This window comes from Peromyscus eremicus, chromosome 17 (genome assembly GCF_949786415.1).
Source record: "Peromyscus eremicus chromosome 17, PerEre_H2_v1, whole genome shotgun sequence".
Lineage (NCBI taxonomy): Eukaryota > Metazoa > Chordata > Mammalia > Rodentia > Cricetidae > Peromyscus > Peromyscus eremicus.
This window is the reverse complement of record NC_081433.1, coordinates 14,463,403-14,486,906: the sequence shown is the minus strand read 5'-3', so window position 1 is coordinate 14,486,906 and position 23,504 is coordinate 14,463,403. Positions and strand designations below refer to the sequence as shown.

The following is a 23,504-nucleotide window of genomic DNA, read 5'->3' as shown; positions in this document are numbered from 1 at the left end:
TTTTAAAAACTTAAATTGTTTAATTATGGTCTTAAATGATTCTAATCCAGGGCTTTGAGCATCCTAGAAAAAGATAACTATAGCTAGTCATGGTGGTGCAGCCCTGTAATCCCTTCCCCTGGGAGACTGAGGCAAGAAGATTGTGAATTTGAGGTCCATCTGGGCTACCCAGAGACCCTTACACAATGGAGGGAGAGAAAGGGCGGGGGTGGGGGAGGACGCAGGCGTAAGCCTGACAGTTTTTTGACCAGACCTAAGCAGTACTGTGCTGGCAATCACTTTAAATGTTCCCACAGCAGTGTAGCATCATCTCTTCATTCATTAAGAGGGAAAAGAGGAGGACCATGCCCAGCTCTCTGGAGCTTCTGTGTGTGCCTGGAGCAGACAGGCAGCCATGTAATGGGGAGCAATGAGTTGTGGATTAGTCATCCCACAAAGCTGGATAGAAGCCAGGTCTGGCTTTGTTTCCCTCCCCTCTCCATATCTGAGGTCAGAAAGACCAAATCCTGCCCTAAAGAAAGGAAACTCATTAGATTAGAGAGTCTTTCTGTCTAACCTTTTCAGCATCCCTAACTGAGGCTTCCCACTTCATTTTAAAATTAATCCTATCTAGTGTGTGTGCATGAGTGTGCATGGAGGTCAGAAGACAGTTTGCAAGGGTTGGTGTTCTCTCCACCACGTGGGTCCCTGGCATTGAACTCAGGTTGTCAGGCTTGGTGGCAAGCACTCCTACCCACAGAGTCTGTTCACAAAGAGCCCTCTCTGCTTTTGGAGATTTCTAGGCAATCTTTGCCATTTTTTGGTTTGCAATTGCAAAACTCAAATATTCACCTATTTCTTCTTCTTTTTTGTTTTTGTTTGTGTGTGTGTGTGTGTGTGTGTGTTTTCAAGACAGGGTTTCTCTGTGTAGACCTGGCTGTCCTGGAACTCACTCTGTAGACCAGGCTGGCATCAAACTCACAGAGATTCTCCTGCTTCTGCCTCCTGAGTGCTGGGATTAAAGGCGTGCGCCACCATCACCCAGCTTCTAATCTTTATCTTTATCACCAGGTGTTTGCTCCAGGTCTCCTCATATACTCATTTTTCTTTCCTTTTAAAAGCATTTTATTTATTTTTTCTCTTCATTCCAAAGCTTTTCTTTCCTGATGTTGCATTCTGTAACTTTGAACTTCAGACTACAGATGAATTATGAGTTCTATCACTGAGGAGAAAATCCACCCATCAAATTGGTGCCTGAGATGATTAGTGAGAATGTCTACTCAGGGGCTGGAGTACTGGAGCTGAGCATCAGAGCATGTGCCAATCCCCAGCACCACAAAAGATGGAAGGAAGGAAGGAAGGGAGGGAAGGAAGGAGGGAGGGAGGGAGGAAGGAAGGGAGAAAGAGAGAGAGAGAGAAAAAGAAAGAAAGAAAGAAAGAAAGAAAGAAAGAAAGAAAGAAAGAAAGAAAGAAAGAAAGAAAGAGACATATACATACAGAGACAGACAGACAGACAGACAGACAGACAAAGAGGAGATTATGTTGAAGGGGCACATTCTTATTTTCTCAGGTCTGCTGCGTATCTTCAGAGGAGATTTGAAGCTCAGCAATATAAGTTAAAAGTGGAAAGACAATTGGTGAGTAAGACTCCAACTGGGGGAGTGCTCAGAAGTGTCCTCACAGTTTATCCTCAGACATCGATGGGTCCAAATTCATTCTGCTATAAAACCAAGGCCACCCACCATTTACTTTTACTTTTAATTTATAGACAGAATCTCACTATATAGCCCAGGACTGGCCTGGAACTCTTTATAGCAAGCTGACTTCACGATCTTGTTAATCCTCCTGCCTCAGCCTCCTGGGTGTGGAGTACAGGCATGGACTACTATCACTCTTCTTTTGAATTGTTCATCAGTTCAAGTTCTTATTCTCACTATCACAGCCCGGGGCTGCTAAACCTCAGAAGAGCTGCAACTGACCAGCTCAGCAAATGGACCCAAGCCACAGCACAAAAGTAACTTAGCAACATCACCAATGGTTCAATTTTAAGATGCTGTTTAAAGCATTTAATATTTCACTTAAGAAAACTCGGCTACTCACCAAGCACTCTCCCATGCAGATTGCTTGGTGATATACTTCTTGTCTCCAGTAAGTAGTCCAGATTAAGCCAGAATGTGTAAGGGTGCCTTATGAACTATTTCCTTTCATAAACAGGGTCTTCGTCCACCTTCTGCTGAGCCACATCCCAAAGGGAGAGAAAAGCTACAAAGCCACAGGGAGGAGACTCAACTCCAGGAGCTTCGATACAGGAAGAACAGAGTGAAGGACCAGGTTTAACATTCCCAGTTCTGTCCACCATTGTGTGTGTGTCATGGTCCTTCACCCTGCAGCCTTTCTTGACATATGTCAGCATCCCTGAGGACACAGAGAGCTGAGTTTATAAAGCGTTTGATAAAGAGATTTTTATTAGATCTTTTAGGACTATTGTAGTGAAATACAACAAAACAGGTAGCTTAAAACAGCGGTAACATTGTCTTGTGCTTTTGGAGGCCGAAGGCCAGAACCAGTGTGGGCAGTCATGTGTTCGATCCTAGAAGCTTGTACATAGTAGGGTTGCTGGCTTCTGGAGGAGGCATATCATCTTGGTTTTGTGTGTGTGTGTGTGTGCTGGGATCTGTGCATCTGAAGTGATGATGATGTTTAAAGTACTTCTTGGTGTAGATTTCTGGTCCAGTCTTTATCGGGTAAATGTTCAGTTCTTTGGTTACTGTTGGCTGATATGAGTCCTAGCCAGGTGTGGAGGCTTTGGGGTCCCTGGTAGAGAGCTGTTCTGCAGTTCAGCATGGAGTCACAGAGGAATGGAGATGGCCCAGGAGGAAAAGTTGAGAGAGGCTGTGGGGAAGAACAAGGGGGACCCTGGGTTTGCACCAAGAGGACGAGTGTGAAGAGGATGTTGGTGCTCTGGGAGGAAGGGTTCCTGTGGGCAGGCTGCTGCAGGACTAATGGTAAGTCTGGAGAGACTTTAATGGAGGATAGGAAGGGAGGTGAAGGTCCCCTACCTGAGTCCCAGCCTAGTCTGCAGCTTTGGGTTCCTGGTGGAGAGAGGTTCTGTGGGTAGGCAGAGTCACAAAGGACTGGAGATGGCAGAAGGAAGGGCTGAAAGGTGTTTCTAAGAAGGACTAGAGGGACCCTGGGTCCACACCAAGCAGCCAAGTTCCTAGTGGTTGGGATTGGGCTGTGCTCACTTTTTCAAAAGGCATTTATTTACTCATATTGATTGAGGGGCACACTCTACCCCAGCATGACTTCATTTTAACTAATTACATCTGTAAAGACCCTATTTCCAAATAAGGTCACAATCTGAGGTACTGGATGATAAGACTTGGGTGTATGTGGTGGTGACAATGATGATGATGATGATGATGATGATGATGACGATGATGATGGTGGTGGTGGTGGTAGTGGTGATGGTGATGAGTGAAGTCTCTTACCCAGGCTAGTCTTGAACTCTTGAACTCAAGTGGTCCTCCCATCTCACCCTTCCATATAGTTAGGACTAAAGGTGTGCACCCCAGCCTCCATGCATCTTTTGAGGGGCAACATGTTCAATGAGCACAAAAATGGAATGTGCAGAGAGGCTGCACATGATTTGGAATTGTAATAAACAAAGATCTCTGCCCCATACTTGTGTGTCCCTCCCAGGCTCTGAAGTACCACAGCCAAAGTGAGCATATCATTACATGTAGAAGTGTCTGGTTTTGTGATGACTATTTATACTATGTGCTTCAAAAACTGTAGGCTATGTAGAGATTATTTTCAAGTTTTAAATTGGTTTTGTTTTTCAGGAATATTGGAGACAGCTAGAGGAAATCCGCCAACAGTACCACAGCGACATGAAGGAGATTAAAAAGAGGATGGGGAGAGAGCTGAAGGTGAAGCCACTCTACCAGAGTGAACATTGTTCTATCAATTTAACAGTGACAAAATGACCAGATAGTAAAAGCCATTTAATATCTAAAGCTAGGCTGGCAGCTTTGGGTTCCTGGTGGAGAGAGGCTCTGTGGGTAGGCAGAGTCACAAAGGACTGGGAAGGCTGAAAGGTGTTTCCAAACACCAAGTGGCCGATTCCCTAGTGGATGGGAGTGGGCTGTGTATACACACACACACACATGCATGCACACACACAAACACATATATGCACACACACATGCATGTATGTGCACATGTGTACATACACATGTACATTCACACATGTACATGCACATATACACACATGAACACACATGGACACATACATATGGACACACACACAGACATAAACACACACACACACATGCACACGCACACACACGGATACACACACACACACATGGATACACACTCACACATACATACACACACACACACACACACACACACACACACACACAGAAACATGGACACATGAGGAGAACACAATCTCCTCATAGGAAATGAGAAAGAGGTGATCCTCCAGGTTTCTTTCTTTGTAGGAAAGCTGTCAGACCTAACAGAAGATTAGCATTATGGTTTACTAGAGGCCACACAGGATGATGATGGGATATGAGGATCTTAATTAGGAATCACTGTTCTTAAAAATACATACTGTCTTCCTCGTGATCAGAAAGCCAGTGTTTACTGAGCAGCTGCTTTAGGACAGAACTGGATTAGATGAAGAAAGTCCAAGATGAGTATAGGCTCATGCCCGTCAGGAGAGTGAAAATGGCCGGAGGTTATTAAAGTCAACTGTGAGCAGGGACTCCAAGTCTGTGTGGTCATGGGCAGTGCCACTTTTCCCTTTGGGGGATATTATATTAGTAATAATATATAATGATTGTTAAGTTATCATAGGATATAATGGCCTCTGGAGGAGGCCTATTGTCTTGGTTGGTCATGTGCGGGTGCTTGTGTTGGGATCTAGACATCTGGAGTTCATGATATTTGAGGTTAATGATAAACCACATATAACATGGTGGTCTCACAAGACTATATTGTCTGATGTCCATGCCACGTTAGTTTGTATAAATATGTGCTATGATGCTCACATTTCTCAGGACATACTTCTTTGTTTACGAGACTGTGTACTGATCACAGTTGACATCACTCTTGAAAAGCCCACAGTGGTAAAAATGGAAACTCATCCTTCCATCTCTCAGGTGTCTAGAATTGTAGCAGATGGCTGTCTCCCCAGGAGGTGACTAAGGTAGCCTGTATTTAACCTGCTGTGTGAAAACCACACAGGTATTCCAACACTGTGAATCCCCTCAGCATCCTGCATTGCTCCTTCTCTGAGGCCTGTTGGGCTCTGCGGAGGCCACCTAGCACCTCCTTGAATAGATCTGCCATGCTGCTGCAGCAGACATGCCGCCTCCAGCCTCCCTCCACCACTGAGCGTTTGTGCAAAAATTAGTATAAGTGAGCACGAGCCGAGCTTTTCCAGTGCACCTTATGTATGTCCTATCACAGAAAATTCAGTTACTCATCCAAAGTCACTTAGCAGTTACAAGGCAAGCTAAGAGTACGTCTCTGACATGTCTGCTTCCTAGCAGATGCAGTTCTATTCAAAGTATGCATGTGAAATGATAATGGAATAAGACTGCCGTAGTCAAGCCTCAAAGATGCATAGCAGCAAGGATGAGAAGGCTAACTAGGAGGAAAGCTTCTGTGGAAGAGTTGATGGATAGCGTGGGGGGAGACTGGACTGAGAAGAGGGGTGGACTTTACATGGTCTGATCTCAGTGGCCTGTGCTGGATGTAAGGGGTGCGTCTCTCCAGGGCAGAGCTTCGTCCATGCCGGGGAGCCTTGTGCTGCCATCAGCCTTATGTACCTCAGGTCTGCATCGGGAAGTCTGAATCCAGAAAAGCTGAGCAGCAGGCATGCCTCCCTCCTTTTCTTTTTCCTGCCTTTCTTTATTTTGGGTGCTGGGGATCACACTCAGGCTGTGCATGCTGCCAGGGCCAGCCAGCAGGCGTTTCTAGAGTGTGTGAAAGAAGCATCTGGTGAATTTGGTCAATCCCAAGGTAAAGGAGGAAGAAAGAGGGCTTGGAGGGGTCTGTGGCTAGCTCTTCATCCTCTCTGAGAGGGACAGACGGTAAGTAGCCTACAGAGCCAAGCTCACTGACTGTGTGTAATCTGCATTAAAGGAGAATGCAGACCTCAGTCATAAAACCTATTTGGTGAAGAGGAGTCACCTGCCCTCCCGCCCTGATGCAGCTGAAGAAGAAGCCTTGGCACAGGTAGAGATGCTATTGCCAGGGGGGTGTGAGCTTCCCTGCGAGGGTGCTCCTGTCCCACGGGTCAGGGAGAGGTCTGACCTCTTGCTGTGCCACTCAGTCCGGTGGGGACCTTACAAAAACTCAGATGCTCTCTTGTCCATTCTCCTTTTCCGTTTCTCCTGGCCTCCACCCCCTCATCACCCTTAGGCAGCTGCTCATGAGTTTTCTGTCACAGTGGACTAGTTTACATCTTCTGGACAAGAGCATGACATAGAAATGCCATCATCCCTTAGTGTCCCCTTTCATCCGGCTTCTGTCATGCGACAGGAAGCATTACTAGTGTTAAGTTCATCTATGTTGTTCATTTACTTATCATCCCCTGTCACACCGCCACTCTAGGAACTTCACCCTGCTCTTCCCACTGCATGGGACATGTTTTCCTTGGACCTTCATATGTTAAAGCCCAGTGCCCAGGCCTGAAATCAAGTGCCAAGTGGGTTTTCATGCTTTACTCTCTCCTCCTGCTCATTTTCCACCCTATTGCCCTGTTTTCTTTTCATTTTTGCTTTGTTTGAGATAGAAGTTCATGTAACTAAAGATGGCCTTCAACTCTTGACCCCGCTGCCTCTGCCTCAGAACACTTGGATCACAGGCACATGCCACCACCACCAGGACCTAATTTAATTGATTATTGTTGTTGTATGTGTACATGTGTGTGATATATGTATGTGGATTAGTATAGGTGTGCATGAACTACAGGACATATGTAGAGCTCAGAGGATGAATTTTGGGAGTTGATTCTTTTCTTCTACCACGGATCCCAGGTCACCAAGCTTGGGTAACAAGTGCTTTTACCCGCTGAGCCTTCTTGCCAATTCCCCCATTTTATGTATCTGAGACTTGCTTGAAATCATGTCATTAATTTGCAGACTCACGTGTTACCTAGCCTGCTCTAGGACAGTGCACATTTTCTATCAGCAGAGTCCTTTTTAGCCATGTTTGCTGTGTTCTTCATTGTGTAGGGGTATGGACCACAGAGGGAAGGGAGAGCTGAAAAAGAATTTGTAGAATTCTACCTCTCCAACCAGCCAGATCCTTGCAACCTTCTCCAGGGTCTAGCCTGACCCTTCCCCTCCACAACCCTCTGTGAACCCACCAGATCTAGCCCAGGTCCCACATCCAGTGCCACAGTCTAGTCTGGCCACCTCTGCCTGAAGAGCATCTAACCTCTGGGCTTCTACCAGGACCCACCCTTACACACACACACACACACACACACACACACACACACACACCCCTTGTTGTCAAAGTTACATTCTATGGCTGAGGTGTGGCTCAGTGGTAAAGTACTCACCTAACATGTACAAAGCCCTAATTTGATCCCCAATACTGCATAAGAAAATCATCTTCTTGAATTGGATTGGGTTAATTTGCATTGGAGTAAAGAGAATTTTGTCACATTATAGAATTGTTGCCCATTAAAATGCCAGTGTTAAGAACATGACTATTTTAATTGGATGAATACTGTACCTAAGTTTTTAGTGAATTATGATTAACTTTTCTTGGCAAATAAAATGTTTTTATTCTAAAATGAAGCATCAGATTCAATGTAGAAATCAGGTTATAGAAATATATAGTAATGTGAATTTAGATACTATGAATGTATAATTGATATGAAGTGACAGAATTATGTTTTTCTCTAAGTTTTCAGATATTGAAAGAGGCTTGAGTAAAGTATAGGATAACCAACATACAATGCACAGCCCCAGGGAGGCTAGGTAACAAAGAGGGCCCAAAGAGGGATGCATGGATTTACCTGGGATTGGGAAATAGAAGAGATCTGCTGGGTAAACTGGGGGTAGGGGTGAAGGGATGGGAACTTGAGGGAGCGGGTTGGGCGGACTGGGCATGGGAGGTGGGTTAGGGGCAGGACAGAGTGGGAGAGCAATGAAAGAGACGTCTTGATGGGGGTGCTATTTCGGGGTTAGGGAGAAATCTGGTGCCAGGGAAACTCCCAGAAATCCACAAGGATGACCCCAGCTAAGACTAGTAATAGTGGAGAGGGTGCCTGAACTGGCCATCCACTGTAATCAGATTGGTGACTACCCTAATTGTTATCAGAGAGACTTCATCCAGTAACTGATGGAAGCAGATGCAGAGATCCATAGTCAAGCACTGGGCCTAGCTCCAGGAGTCCTCCTGAAGAGAGGGAAGAAGGATTATATGAGCCGGGGCGGGGGGGGGGGGCGCGGGGGGGAGGGTCAAGGTCGTGATGGGGGAACCCAGAGACAGCTGACCTGAGCTCATGGGAGCTCATGCACTCTGGACCAACAGTTAAGGAGCCTGCATGGGACCAATCTAGGCCCTCTGCATGTGTGTGACAGTTGTGTAGCTTGGTCTGTTTGTAAGGCTCCTAGCAGTGAGATCAGGACCTGTCCCTGGCACTCAAGCTGGTTTTTGGGAACCTATCCCCCATGCTGGATTACCTTGCCCAGCCTTGATGCAGGAGGAGGAGTGGATGGGGAGGAGGGTAGATAGGAGTTGGGGGGGGGGGATGGGAGGAGAGGAAAGGGGGAAACTATGGTCGGTATGTAAAATAAATGAAAAAAAGTTAATTAAAAAATTAATTAAAAAAAGAAAAAAGAAAAGAGAGAGAGATTTGAAATAAATTAGGCTTCAGAACATAAAAGGTAGTAAAATTCCAAAGCAGATACATAAACTGAGACCCAAACATTCTTGTCTTTCGCTTGCATGTCAGAAAGATGATTGGGGCTCATGCCTACAGTCTAGGTTGGCTCGGTGATTCCCAGTATCTTATGGACTAGCCCTACTGTGTGGTGCTGCACTAGTGATCTTAAGTGTGTGTACTGTCAACACAAACTGACCCCAGGGGTTGTAATTGGAAGGCTCTATCGAACTGCTAAACTAACAATTTTTTCTTGTTTATTCTAGAGAGGAGTAATGTTTGAAATTAGCCTAGATAAGTGTATTTCTGAGGAAGACGCTGTCCAAGAGAATGAGGTATGTCATTATGTACATTGCCATGGTCAGCTATGACAAAGTGAGTCTGTCTTCAGGTTCGTAAAATTGTTGCACAGGCTGTAATGAGAATTTCCTAAATACACTTAGAAACAAGGTATCTGATGCTTTTTATCCTCTCATTAAAAAAAGATGAGACTGTTTCCTTGGATGGATTATTCCATTTTAATTTGTGTTTCTTTTAAAAATGAGTTATTTTCCTGATCATATTTTTATTATTGCCAATAAAAAAGCATGGTATATATCCAACAGTTAATATCTGACTTAAAAATCACTGAGCAAGTAACCTGAAAGTGTCATTTATTTTAGGTCTTAATTAGTTCTCACAACTTGGCAGCTGCCTGTGGGGAGATCCTAGTTGTGCGTCTGGGCTCCCCTTGCTGTGGCAATAAGTGCACATGTACAGAAACACCCAGGTTTCATCTTATCACTCGATTTTAATCCCTTTTATAATTTCATCTTTCATCAGCACTTCCAACAAATGTCGATTCCAACATTAACGGATTTCTTTTTTCCGCTTAATTTCCTCTGAATTCATCTTTTAGATTACTAGAAGTTAAATATGAACATCATATATGACACTCATTTTGTTTGCGTGCTGCTAGAGAAGAGAGCTTACATGCTATGCAAGGAAAATTCTCTGCCACTAGCTGCCCGGACCCCAAATGACCATTTTAGTATTGGTGATAGGAGATGAGGGGCAGTTTTAGGACCTAATCAGCTTGGTTGTAAAGTCCAGTGTGGCTGGTATCCATGGTGTCAACTACTGGGGAGGCTGAGGTAGGAGGCTTGTGTGAGTCTGGTCATTTCTAGAACACTGTGGACAACACAGTGAGGCCCCAGTTTAAGAAGAAAAGTAAGGAAGCTGGAGAGATGGCTCAGCAGTTAAGAGCAACAGTTGCTGGTTAAGAGCAATAGTTGCTGGTTAAGAGCAACAGTTGCTCTTCCAGAGGACCTGGGATGTTTGATTCACCGTCCACATGACATCCCACAATCATCTGTAATGCCAGTTCCAGGGGATCCAACACCCTCTTCTGGCCATCTTGGGTACCAGACACAGAAGTGGTATACAGGCATACATGTAGATAAAACAGTCATACACATAAAAGAAAAGTAAATGAATCTTGAAGAAGAAGAAGAAGGAGGAGGAGAAGGGGGAGAAGGGGGAGAAGGGGGAGAAGGGGGAGAAGGAGGAGGAGGGGGAGGAGGGGGAGGAGGGGGAGGAGGAGGAGGAGGAGGGGGAGGAGGGGGAGGAGGGGGAGAAGGGGGAGAAGGAGGAGAAGGAGGAGAAGGAGGAGAAGGAAGAAGAAGAAGAAGAAGAAGAAGAAGAAGAAGAAGAAGAAGAAGAAGAAGAAGAAGAAGAAGAAGAAGAAAAAGCATATTATGTTGGATACTGAGAGCAGGGCGTGGATAAGGAAACGCTGAGGTGAGTAGTGTGATTCGGAAGATAGAATGCCTGGGTGAAATTGAGTTCTTCCATGATCAGGCTGGCTGCTATGTGCAAGAAGAAATGGAAACATTGCTGCTTCTGTCTCAGTCAAAATGGTTTCACCTTTAAAACTATATGGAGCTGGGCGGTGGTGGCGCACGCCTTTAATCCCAGCACTCAGGAGGCAGAGGCAGGCAGATCTCTGTGAGTTCAAGGCCAACCTGGGCTACAGAGTGAGTTCCAGGAGAGGTGCAAAGCTACACAGAGAAACCCTGTCTCGAAAAACCAAAAGAAAAAAAGAACTATATGGATTTGTTCATATATGTATATCTATCTCTCTCTATATATATTTATATATTACCATGTAGCTTGAAAATTAATATTTAGGAACACACATATTAATGCATTTAACTCCCAATATGGCTTCTTTCTCATGAAAAACTGAAATTTCTTTAGGCAATGGATAAACTAAATGATACCTTGAGCTTTGAAGATGGCATACAGTTTCAGGAGCGCAGAGCTGTAAAGGAGCGTGATTACACAGACAGAACCTTTGAGGAACTCTGTGGCCCTGAAGCAGGTACATATTGCTTGAAAGCAGTGGAGGAAAAAAGAGCTTTTCATTTGCAATCGTCTCCAACTCTCTCCGATGGGCTCCTAGCTCCTTCCCTGCACACACCCTTCATCCAGCATTCCTTCCTCACACACACACACACACACACACACACACACACACACACACACACACATATACACATGCACACACACATATACACATATACACACATGCACACACACACATACACACACACACACACACACACACACGGCAGTTCTACCTACTCCTTCTAGGAATGTTTCAGCACTTCTAGGAATGCCACACTTAAGGGTCTTTCTCAGTACCTACTGAAAAGCTCTCTGGGCAGGTGTGACAAGAACCACAACCTCAGCATGTGTCCTCCTCCTTCCCAGAGACCTTTGCTTCAGGACAAGGCCATTGCCAAGGTGACAGTTCCTTCTACACACCTAGGGAAGCTCCTCCTCAGAGGCACCTCTGAACTTTCCTCTGCCCCCATGCCTTCTGCTGCGAGGTAGGGTTCTGTCACCCTTGAGCACCGTGGTGACATAGGAAACCATGAAAAACCCGGGTTCTGGAGCCAGTGGCAAGCACTGGAGTTTCTGGTCAGGGGGCATTTCTTCTTTTGCAGGTTACTTTCACGTTCTGAACCCCCTTTTCCTCTTTGAGGCATGGGGAATAGCAGTAGTAATAACCACACAGGGCTGCTGTAGCAAGAAGAGTGACGTATGATATGTACAAAGTGCCTGATAAATGATAGGTGCCTGATAAATGATCTTCCCTTAATTAAAAGTGGGATTGATTGATTGCCTTTATACATGTGTGCCTGCATGGGTTTATGTGCACACTTGCATGAAGGTACTGGCGGGGGGCAGAGGCAGATCCCCTGGATCTGGAATTACAGGAGGTTGTGAGCCACCTGATGTGGGCTCGGGAGGAAGCCAGAGTCAGAGCGGCCGGAGACTGAAGCAGCTCATCACATCACACCCACACTCAGAATCCAACGGACCTGCTACTCAGTCCACTCTCTCTGTTCTGTTTCTACAGTCAGGGCCCAACCTAGAGAGATGTGCTGCCCCCAGTGTGTGCAGCGTTCTCCCACATCAACTAAGGAGAGGAAGAAAGTCTCCGACAGACATGCCCACAGGCCACCCAGATCCAGACAGTCCCTCACTGAGACTCTTTTTCCACTTGATTCATTATATCAAATAGACAATTAAAAGTAAGCATGGCATTGGGAAAAACATGAAATCTGATCCTAAATAATGGTACAACAAAACAAAATGTTAAAAAATCATATGTAAAAGTTACATATTTGAAAATGAAGTAAAAGAATTATATATATACTTTAAATAGGGACGAACTGGTTGTTCAAAACACAAAGACACTGGGGTGGCAGTACACACTTGTAATCTCAATACTCCAGGGACCAAGCTGAAGACCAAGAGTTTAAGGCCAGTATGGACCGCACAGCAAGTTCACTACCTCAAAAACCAACCAAAAAATAAAATCACTAAGTAGATAAATAAATATTTTAAGATGTAGAAAATATCACAGAATAAAAGAAATTATTAATAGATATGGCATTAGTAATGAAAAACTTGGCTGAATGTGGTGGCTTACACCTATAATCCCAGTAATTGGGAGGCTGAAGTGGGAGGTTCAGAAGTTGAGGCCACGTAGCAAGATCCAGGATCAAAAGGCCAAAAATTAATAATAAAAATAGTTTTAAAGTATGGTATTAAGTTCATGAATAGTATAATTTAATTCCTTAATTTTTCAGTTAACTCTGTGTGTGTGCCACGTGGAGTTCAGAGGGCAAATTGGAGGAGCTGGTTCTCAAGTGGGTCCTGGGGACTGAACTCAAGTTGTCAGGTTTGGCAGCAAGTGCCTTTTCCTGCTGAGCCATCTCAACAGGCCTGTTTTTTAACTTAAGAAAATGGATTTGGGATTAGAGAGATGGCTCAGCGATTAAGAGCTCTGGCTGTTCTTACAGAGGACCCAGGTTCAATTCCAAGCACTACATTGCTGCGGGCCGCAGGAATATATTATAAAAACCCAGCTGGTTATGGCAAAGTCACTACCTGGAGGGATTAAGGAATTCCTCCAGAGGAAGCCAAATTCCAAGGAGTTTTTGGTGTTACTTGGCTTGTTATATATCAGCTGTATTCTGTTATGAAAATCATGTGTGCCTTCATAGTTTTCCCAATTGACTTTTCCCTAAGAAGGGCTAACAGTGTGGACTCATCACTCTCTGGACATTCAAGGTATTTGCAGAACAGCCTCAGGAAAGGCTTCCTCTGGAATCAGATATCTCCCTTAGTCATTTTCAAGGACTAACAGTAATAACAGTCCACATGCAAGTCTCCTGATTTAAGGTAAATTCCACAAGGAGACACCACCTAGGTCAGGTGGACGTTAAGTAATAGCTTTACACAATTTAGCTCAGACCCTCCCTTCTTACAGCCTTACTAGCTTTATAGACCTCTAACCCCTTACCTAACCACTTTTAGGAATATGTTGATATGACAGCTATGCTCAGCCAGAACCCCAGTTCAAGCCTCCCTGTAATTATCATCATTGGCAGCATCAGGCCAGGTCCATCCCCAGATGGAGGAAAGTATCTTATCAGAGATACCTCTGTACTCTCTAAGAACAGACTTAAGCATCCAGACTACCCATTTGAGAAGGCCTGGCGGATGTACCAATTAAGCTTAACTTCCTCCTTTCCCAAACCTTACCTCTAGTTCCAGATCTTCCTTTAACTATCACCAAAGGCATCTAGCTGTACACAGGTTGCCCAGAGACTGAGCATACTTTCCCTCACCCTGCAGAAAAATGGCAGATAGTTTGGACAGATAGGAGCCACAGGGAAAAAGAAGACAGTTTTATTTTCTCCCATTGACCTAGCAACTTACAGATTCTTAACATTTTCTGCTAATCACGTTTAAGATTATAGTTGAGCACATAAGATCCTTCTTCTTAGATATTACCCAAATTTAGCCTTTAGTTAATTCATTTCCCCATTGGTCACTTCCCTTTGGGGTTGCAAATGATAATTAATGGTTATTGCCCCTCTATGTGATTCTTATCACCCCTCCGTTTGACCCTGGAAGGCTGGCTTTGCACTGCCAAGGGATTACTGCTTGTAAGTGTGTATATACCAGGACTCCCAGGGCACAGGAGGACAGAGAGACAGAGAACGGAGAGGGATAAGGAGGATTTTGACCAGAGAGAATGTGTGGACGAGATGGAAGATGAGGAAGAGTCAGATGAGGAAGTACTAGCTGGGTAAGAACAAGATGAAAAGGACCTAGATGAGGCAGAATTAAGACGAGAGAATTAAGATAGAATTTAGAGGGAGCAATAGATAAATATAGAGAGAAATCAGGCAAGAAGGAGCTAGGCACGAGAACAGAACTGAAGCTGTGTAAATAGGATGTTATGCCAGAGGAATTAAAGCAAGTGGACTATAGAGCTCGGTGTGCTGAGATTCTATTTCCCAAAATTAGTCCTTGCCATTCATAGTTCTCTCTCCTGAGCCCTTGGGATGTATAATATTAAGCCTGGTCCCTCTAATATTATACAAGATTACATGACAGTTCACAATGGTCTGTAACTCCAGTTCCATAGGGTCTGACTCTCATCCTGTTTCTGACCTCTGTGGGCACCAGGTACACAGAAAAACATGGAGACAAATACTCATACATATAAAAATGAAAAAAAAATTACAAAATTAAAAAAGAAAATGGCTTTGGGGCTGGAGAGATGACTTGGCAGTTAAAAGCCTTTGGCTTTCTTTTAGAGGACCTTAATAAAGTTCCCAGCAACCACACTAGGTGGTTCTAAACCAAACTCCAACTTCAGGGGATCGGATGCATTTTTTGGCCACCTGCACACACATGCACACATGTACACAAATAAATAATAAAATAAATAACTTTAAAAAGTGGATCTGGGCATGGTGGCTCTTGCTTGCTGTCCTAGCACATGGGAAGTGAGGCACAAAGGTAAAATTGCCTCGAGTTCCAAGCCAGTCTGGGACAAAGAAAGGTGGCACATTGGGGAGAGGGAGAGATTGAAAGGAAATAGAGATTGCATTGTTAGAAACAGTCACATGAGAATTCTCATAGATGTCTCAGGGATTTGACCATTCATGTATTTCCTTAGGCCTTAGTTAAATGGATAATCAAACATTAATGGTAAAAATGAAACAACTTTGAAAGCTGTTTGCAGTGTCAGCCTTCTATGTTGGGTCTGTTAGAAGCCCAGGTTCTGTGGCTTGAACATCCTACTCTTGGGTCCCTGGGCTGGTTAGTTTTCTGTCAACTCGACACAAACTGGAGTCATCGGGGAAGAGTGAGTTTCAGTTGAGGAATGGCCCCTATCAGGTTGGCCTGTAGACGAGCCTGTGAGGCATTTTGTTGACCGATGACTGATGTAGGAGGGCCCCACCCGTTATGACATCCCTGGGTTTGGGGATGTAGAGGAAAGGGAGCTGAGTGTGAGCCTGAGAACAAGCCAGTAAGCAGCACTCTCCCATGGGCTCTGCTTCGGTTCCTGCCTGGAGTTCCTGCCCCGAATGCTTTCATGATGAACTGTATGCTGTAAGATGAGATAAACCCATTCCTCCAAAGATTGCTTTTGGTCATGGCATTTGTCACAATAGAAAAGCAAACTGGGACAGCCCCTAAGAATGTTCGGTGCTGCTGTTATACTCTGGCTGCGATGGAACTAATGGGTGATTTTCTTACACCCAGAGGGTCTCTTTCAGGACGTCATTGCTGTAGAGAACAGGAGGCAGTGGGATGCCAGAGCACCTCAGACTCTGCTGCAGATAATGGCAACAGCAGATGTCACCTCCCCCTGCCCCACCATGCCTGATGGTGAGTCTTTGGTCAGTTATTGTCAACCAGCGGCAAGGGGAAACCAGGGCCCGGCACAGCTGCGCTGCCAGCACACACTGATGGGAATAGTTGTCACTTCCCAGTCACTCAACATTTTTCACAGACATTGTTTTGGCCTCACAAGTATCAAGTTGAGACTTGTCTTCTAGTTATCCTAGGGGTCGATGACTCTGGTCATACAAAGTCAAGGAAGAAAATTGCACCTGCATCTTTCCTGAAGGGAGAGGTGGGAAACAAGGGGGGAGTCTACTTACTTAATTCCCTGCGCCAGCTTAATTACAGCCTTGTCATTTCATCGATGATTTTTTTTGCCTCAGCAAAATGAAGTTGGTCTTAGGGTTAGGGATACAACTCTGTTGTCAAGGGCTTGTCTAGCATGCACAAGGTCCTGGGTTCAAGCTCCAGAAAACTCAGGTAGTCATGTTTATGCAACAAGCATGTTTTACTCACCTAGTCATTTCCCAAACCCTTGGAAGTTACCTTACTAAGCAGGGAAGGTTTTTATTGTTCACTTCCTTGTTCCTCTTCATTACTTAACCCTGAGAATGGGTTAAAATTTAAAACTATGCTATAAGTTGAATCCATGTCCTTGGATTCAATTACTCCCAAATGGAAAATATTCAGAAAAAAAGCTTTCATCTGTGCTGAACGCATACAGATGTTTTCTTGTCATTGTTCCCTAAGCAGTGCAGTATAACAGTGATGTAATCTGTGCTGAGCACATACAGATGTTTTCTTGTCATTGTTCCCTAAGCAGTACAGTATAACAATGATGTACGCAGCATTTGCATTGTGCTGTGCTGGACAAATCATCTAGGGTTGATTCAAAGCTTATGGAATAGGCTGGAGAGATGGCTCAGCAGTTCAGTTCCCAGCACCCAAATATGGAGGCTCCCAACCCCATGTAACTCTAGTTGTGGGAGACCCAAACCCTCTTCTGGCCTCTTCAAGTACTGCAACCAGACACATAAACCTACACCCTCACACGTATCTACATAATTACTAAAAATAATAAAAATTAAATCTTAAAAAATAAAGTATGCTGGTAATTAGGCATGGTGGCACATGCTGTAATCCCAACATTTGGAAGGTAGAGATGGAGAGCAGGAGTATCAGGAGTTCAAGATCATCCTCAGGTACATAGACAGTTCAAAGCTAGCATGAACTACATGAGACACTGTCTCATCCTCACCCCCTATAAAACTCTGTGGGAAGGTTAACATAGGTTTTATGCAAATAGTGCCTATTGCCTATAAACTATTTAGTCATATATATTTAATTTTTTTTAAGTTATATATCCTTGTGTCTGTGTGTGGATAGATACACGTTCGCACAGTGCCCGTGGAGGCCACAGGCATAGCATCTCCCTGAAGCTGGAGTTACAGGTAGTTGAAAGAGACCATGTGGGGAGCAAACTTGAATTTTCTGCGAGAGCAGCATGTGCTTTCAACTGCTGGACCATCTCTCCGGCCCATATGCACAGGTTTTTACACCATTGGATGGTCTGCAATTCATCTGCTCTGGGTGCCAAGGGATAAGTGTGTATCACTAAAATGAGTTATTTTAAGTGTATGAGCTGATTTATAATTCAGTAAGATATCTGAGGGTGAACTCAACTTCAAAATAAGCACATGGAAACTTACCACAGTTCACAAAGTAAAATGTGACTCTCTTCTCATCAACCTTTGACAAAAAGGCAGTAACGTTTTTTTTTTATACTGGTCTCTTTATTAATAAAATGAGGAATGTGATTAAATCCATGGTTCTGACATTCTGTGGTCTTATAAAAACTGAAACAAAGAAGCATCTTGATTTTTGCTAATACAGTATCCTTTTCAGATGGCCAAGTTATTGTGATGGAAGGTAGTCCAGAAAATGGGAAGCTGTGGTGGTGTGATGTGCCAGGGACCCTGAGTGCTGTGACGGCAGCACATGCCCGCAGTAGCCCATTGTCTGCCAGTGGAGGGGAACCTGGTATGTAGTTCATTTTTAATGAAGCTACTATGTCAATGCTTTATGAATGCAAAAAGATACTAACCATACATCTGGCTTGGAGAGAGAAGTGGGAACATGTCTTCTTTTGTCTGATTTGCTCTAATCAAGTGGTGTAACAAGTGAAATGAATGGGGTGGTGGTGGCGCACTCCTTTAATCCCAGCACTCGGGAGGCAGAGACAGGCGGATCTCTGTGAGTTCGAGGCCAGCCTGGTCTACAAAGCGAGTTCCAGGAAAGGCACAAAGCTACACAGAGAAACCCTGTCTCGAAAAACCAAAAAAAAAAAAAAAAAAACCAACCCCCCCCCAAACCGAAACAAAACAAAAAACCCAAAAAACCAAAAACCAAAAACAAGTGACATGAACTTCCAAGGACAGAAGCATAATTTTGTGTAGCATTTGAAGGTGACAACTGATTAAAAGGACCGGCACCCTGGGGTGATAATCTAGCATTGCTGAGCTCTGATAAGTTACAGTGGGATGACTTTATTTTCCTATGCGTAGTAAGAATGCAAACCAAATAGTTCATTTTGTTTTGTTTCCACTGTTTTTTGTTAAAGACTGTGTGTCACTATGTAGCTCTGGATGGTTGGATGGCCTGGAACTCTTTGCTATGTAGACCAGGTTGGCCTTGAACTCACAGAGACCCATTTGCCTCTGCCTCCTGAGTGTTCTTCATTTTAAAAGCAATACTCATCCCCTCTTTCTCATCAGAATCTTTTGTTGTCCAAGAAAACATCCAGCTTATAGGTGCAAGTGATTCTTCTGCTTCTTCTTCTTCTTTTTTTTTTTTTGTTTGTTTTTTTTTGTTTTTTCGAGACAGGGTTTCTCTGTGTAGCTTTGCGCCTTTCCTGGATCTCGCTCTATAGACCAGGCTGGCCTCAAACTCACAAAGATCTGCCTGCCTCTGCCTCCCGAGTGCTGGGATTAAAGGCGTGCGCCATCACCGCCCGGCTCTTCTGCTTCTTGAGTAGCTGGGATGACAAGCACACATCATTAAATACAGCTACATTATATATTATATGTTATATACTATATATAAAACTTTATATATATATAAAACATGACACACACACACACACACACACACACACACACACTCACTGTGACTGTGCCTCATGAGTGCTAGAATTAAAGGCATGCACCAGCACACCTGACTATCTATATTATATTTTTATTAACAGATTTTCTTATTGACTCAAAATGGCTATTATATAATTCATCTTTGTTTAAACTTAGATTCATTACTAAGTGATTTATTTTCCACTGAATCAAAATATAATTTTCTCTGTTACAGTTTAACTTTTTCCTAGGATGTTTACTTCTATGTTATTGTTTAACCTTTTCCCTGGGATGTTTACACTAAATCATTCTGGGGAAATCAAGCATAGGTCAGGCATGGTGCTGTAGGCCTTTGGCCCTAGCACTTCAGACGTACAGGCTGGAAGACCTACGTTTGAGACAGCCTGAGTGTTAGAAATGGGTTCGAGGGTTCCAGGAAAATGGCCACATGATCCAAAGTATTTCAGCAGGGCAAAAAGTTTTACTTCTGCAGAATGGTGTGTAGTCCTGTCAACCAAGCAGGCAAGCACACACAGCTGGGCCCTGATGGACTTTTATTCTGAACACAGAAGGAATAAAGAAACAACCAGATATAGATAGTCTAATACCTGACAAAACAAATTTAAAACCCAAACTAATCAGAAGAGATAGAGAAGGACATTTTACACTCCTTAAAGGAAGAAACCCAAGAGGATATTACAGTCCTAACATGTGTGCACCAGAGAGACATCCACTTTCATAAAAACAAATGCTATTAAATCTAAAGTCACAGATTAACTCTGACACAGTGATATTGGGAAACCTTAGCACTCTTATCAGTCCAGACAGAAACTAGAGTAATGGTGGGGCTAAATGACACCATAAATCAACTAGATCTTACAGACATCTACAGGACACTCCACCCAAACACTAGAGAATACATTTTATTTATTCTCAGTAGTCCATGAAACTGTCTGCAAAATCAACCACATATGAGGACACAAGGCAAGTCTCAACAAATTTACAGAAGAAAATTGAAATAACATCCTTCATATTACCTGACCACAAAGGAATAAAGCTGGGTACCCAGCTTTATTTGTATTAATACTGGGTATTAACCAAAGTTAAATCAAATAGAATAGCAATAGAAAGAACAGAAAGTACACAGACTCGTGGAAAGTAAACAATATACTACTGAATGAAAATTGTGTCAATGGAGAAATCAAGAAGGAAGTTTAACACTTCCTAGAACTGAATGAAAAAATGAAACACAACATGTCCAAATCTCTGGGACACAATGAAGCATTCATAAGAACAAAGTTTATAGCACTAAGTGCTTGCATAAAAAAACCTGCAGAGACTGAACATTAATAACATAATGTTAAACCTGAGGGTCTTGGAAAAGAAGAGCAAACAACACTCAAATGGAGTAGATGGGAAGTGATACTAACAGTCAGGGCTGAAGTGAGTGAACACAAACAACAACAACAACAACGTATAAAAAGTATAAAAATCATCAATTTTGCTTTAAAAGATGATCAAGATTGACCAATATACTTTACCCAAATAACTAAAACAGAAAAAGAAGACCCAAGTCAATAAAAGCAGAGATGAAGGGGAGACATTATAACAGATACTGAAGAAATTCAGAGAATCACAATGAACCATAAAATTCTATACTCTACCAAACTGGAAAAATCTATAAAAAAAGAAAGAAAGAAAGAAAAAGATGGATAAATTTCTTAATACATATGACCTTCCAAAGTTAAATCAAATTGAAGTAAATAATTTAAACAGACACATAGCAGCCGATAAGATGGAAGCAGTAAGAAAACTCTCCCAACTACAAAATCCTCAACCCAGACAGATTTTTTCAAACATTTTCAAACTTTCAGACCTCCAAAGAAGAACTAACAACACTCCTTAAATTATTTCATAAACTAGAAAAGGAACACTTTAAAATTCTTTTTATGAAGCCAGGATCACCTTGATACCCAAACCAGACAGATATCCAATACCACACACACACACACACACACACACACCCCAAGAAAGAAAGAAAATTATTGGCCAAGTTTTCTAATCAACATAGATGCAAAAATTCTCAATAAAATACTTATAAACTAAATTCAAGAACCCATCCAATAGATTATCTACCATGATCAAGTTAGATGCATCAAAGAGATACAGGGATGGTTTAATGTAAGTAAATAAATAAATTTAATGTTGGAGCCAAGGCTTGTGCCAGAAAAAGAGGCTAGATTCAAAATGGAACAAAGGGAGTGGTGGGACCCTTCTCAGCTAATCCTGCAACCAGTGAAAGGAAAAAGCCTAAGGAATTTTCTGCTCCTAAAAAGAAATGATAAAAGCTTATGCAAATGTCGTGCAAGGAGGGGGCCAAACCCCATCCAAGCATGCAACCGACCTTGGTGTTTTGTCACAGCAATAGAAAAGTAACTAAGACACCGGACAAGATCTTGTACAACCCAGGCTGGCCTCAAACTCATTTCTCCTCCTGCCTCCGCTTCCCAAGTGCTGTGAGTCCTCCTGGCAGATGTTACCATGCCCAGATCAAGATTATTATTTGCGATAATAAGAATGAATACAAAGACTCGGCTGCAATGATGAAGGTGTGTATATGTGTACTTCCAGTTTGCTCTGCAGGCCCCATCACTATGTGCATAAAGCACAGATACACACTGGTTTTACAGGAATGGAGAAGAATAAGGATGGTTCTGTTTTGGCAAGTCTTGAGTTTTGTTTTTGTAATATTTATTTATTATGTATACAGTGTTCTCCCTGCATGTATGTCTGCAGGTCAGAAGAGGGCACCAGATCTCATTACAGATGATTGTGAGCCACCATGTGGTTGCTGGGAATTGAACTCAGGACCTCTAGAGGAGCAGTCAGTGCTCTCAACCTCTGAGCCATTTCTCCAGCCCCAAGTCTTGAGTTTTGATACTCATACTTTCCTTAAAATTTCTATGTAACCTCCAAATGGGGTAATTTTGTCTCTTTCTGTCTGACCCTTATTGATACTCATTTTTTAAATGTCTTCTTGTGTTTTCCACTATTTTTAGTACAGTGCCAAATATTTCATTAATTGCTTTTCTCATCACTGATACTAAATACTCAATAAGACAAAACTTAAGGGACAAATGACTTCTTTTGGTTCATGATTTGAGGAGCCACTGTCTATCATGGCATGGCAGGAAAGCATGGCAGAAGCTGTCTCTGTGGTGGCAGAAGTATGTGGCAGCTGCTTGCACACACCTCGATGCACCAGGAAGCAGAGATGGATCAGGAACAGGGCATGCCTATAAAACCCAAGGCTCTTTGCCCAGCAACCCACTTTCTCCATCTAGGAACCACTTCCAAAGGTTCTACAGCTTCCCTACATAGTACCACCAGCTGGGACTCAAGTATTCGAACACTTGAGCCTGTGGGGGACACTTCACATCCAAACCACAACATGTATCTGTTGGCATCCCTGTCAGTACTTTGTTTTGCCATCATGGGTGGCATTCACTGTAGGGTTGTGGGTATATGTTGTTCATCAATGCATAGATTAGTCTACTTTAATCTTTACCATTTCTTTCAGTAGTAATGGTAAAACCACAGCTTCCTCAAGAAGACCAGGAAGAGGCAGAAGTAGCCGCTGGCATTGTAGTGGATGATGAACAGTTGGATCCACGATGGGATGGTGATATGTGAGTAGGTCATATGCAAGTGAGATAGAAGATGGCCCATGGAGACCCACCTAAGGAGACCAAGTTTTATACTATAAATGGATTTGTTTGGGCTCTGTCCCCGTCCCCCCTTCTCTGTGGTGTGCATGGGTGTGCAGAGATGCATGTGTATCTGTGTCTAGCAGTATATATTTTTTTTCTGTTTTAGGGTTGAATCATAGGCTTGCTTCACACTGGGGTACACATCTATAATCCCAACACTTGAGAGTTATAGGAAGGAAGGCAGGAGGATCAAGAATTGAATGTCATCCTCAGCTACAAGCAAATTCAAAGCCAGCCCAGGCTACAAGACATCCTGTCTCAACTCTGTCCCTCACAAAATGATTAATTGCATCATATTAAATATATATGCATGCCAGGTGGTGGTGGCACAGGCCTTTAATCTCAGCACTCAGGAAGCAGGCTGATCTCTATTGAATTCAAGGCCAGCCTGGTCTATAGAGTGAGTTCCAGGACAGCCAGGGCCTGTTATACAGAGAAACCCTGTCTCAAAAAACAAAAACAAAAAAACCCTCAAAACTCATATATATGTGAGCCTATGGGGGGCATTCTCAC

At 43.3% G+C, this 23,504-nt stretch overlaps 1 protein-coding gene across 1 annotated transcript in view; it reads left to right on the top strand.

Annotated features, from left to right (window-relative positions):
- The window catches only part of Nek5 (NIMA related kinase 5), a 54,783-nt gene that overhangs the window by 28,623 nt on the left and 2,656 nt on the right, over positions 1-23,504 (top strand). Inside the window, 9 exon segments of the mRNA XM_059245000.1 lie at positions 1,550-1,616; positions 2,194-2,310; positions 3,825-3,911; positions 6,142-6,234; positions 9,166-9,234; positions 11,138-11,261; positions 16,019-16,144; positions 18,005-18,139; positions 22,805-22,910. Coding sequence (XP_059100983.1) covers positions 1,550-1,616; positions 2,194-2,310; positions 3,825-3,911; positions 6,142-6,234; positions 9,166-9,234; positions 11,138-11,261; positions 16,019-16,144; positions 18,005-18,139; positions 22,805-22,910 — 924 coding nt within the window.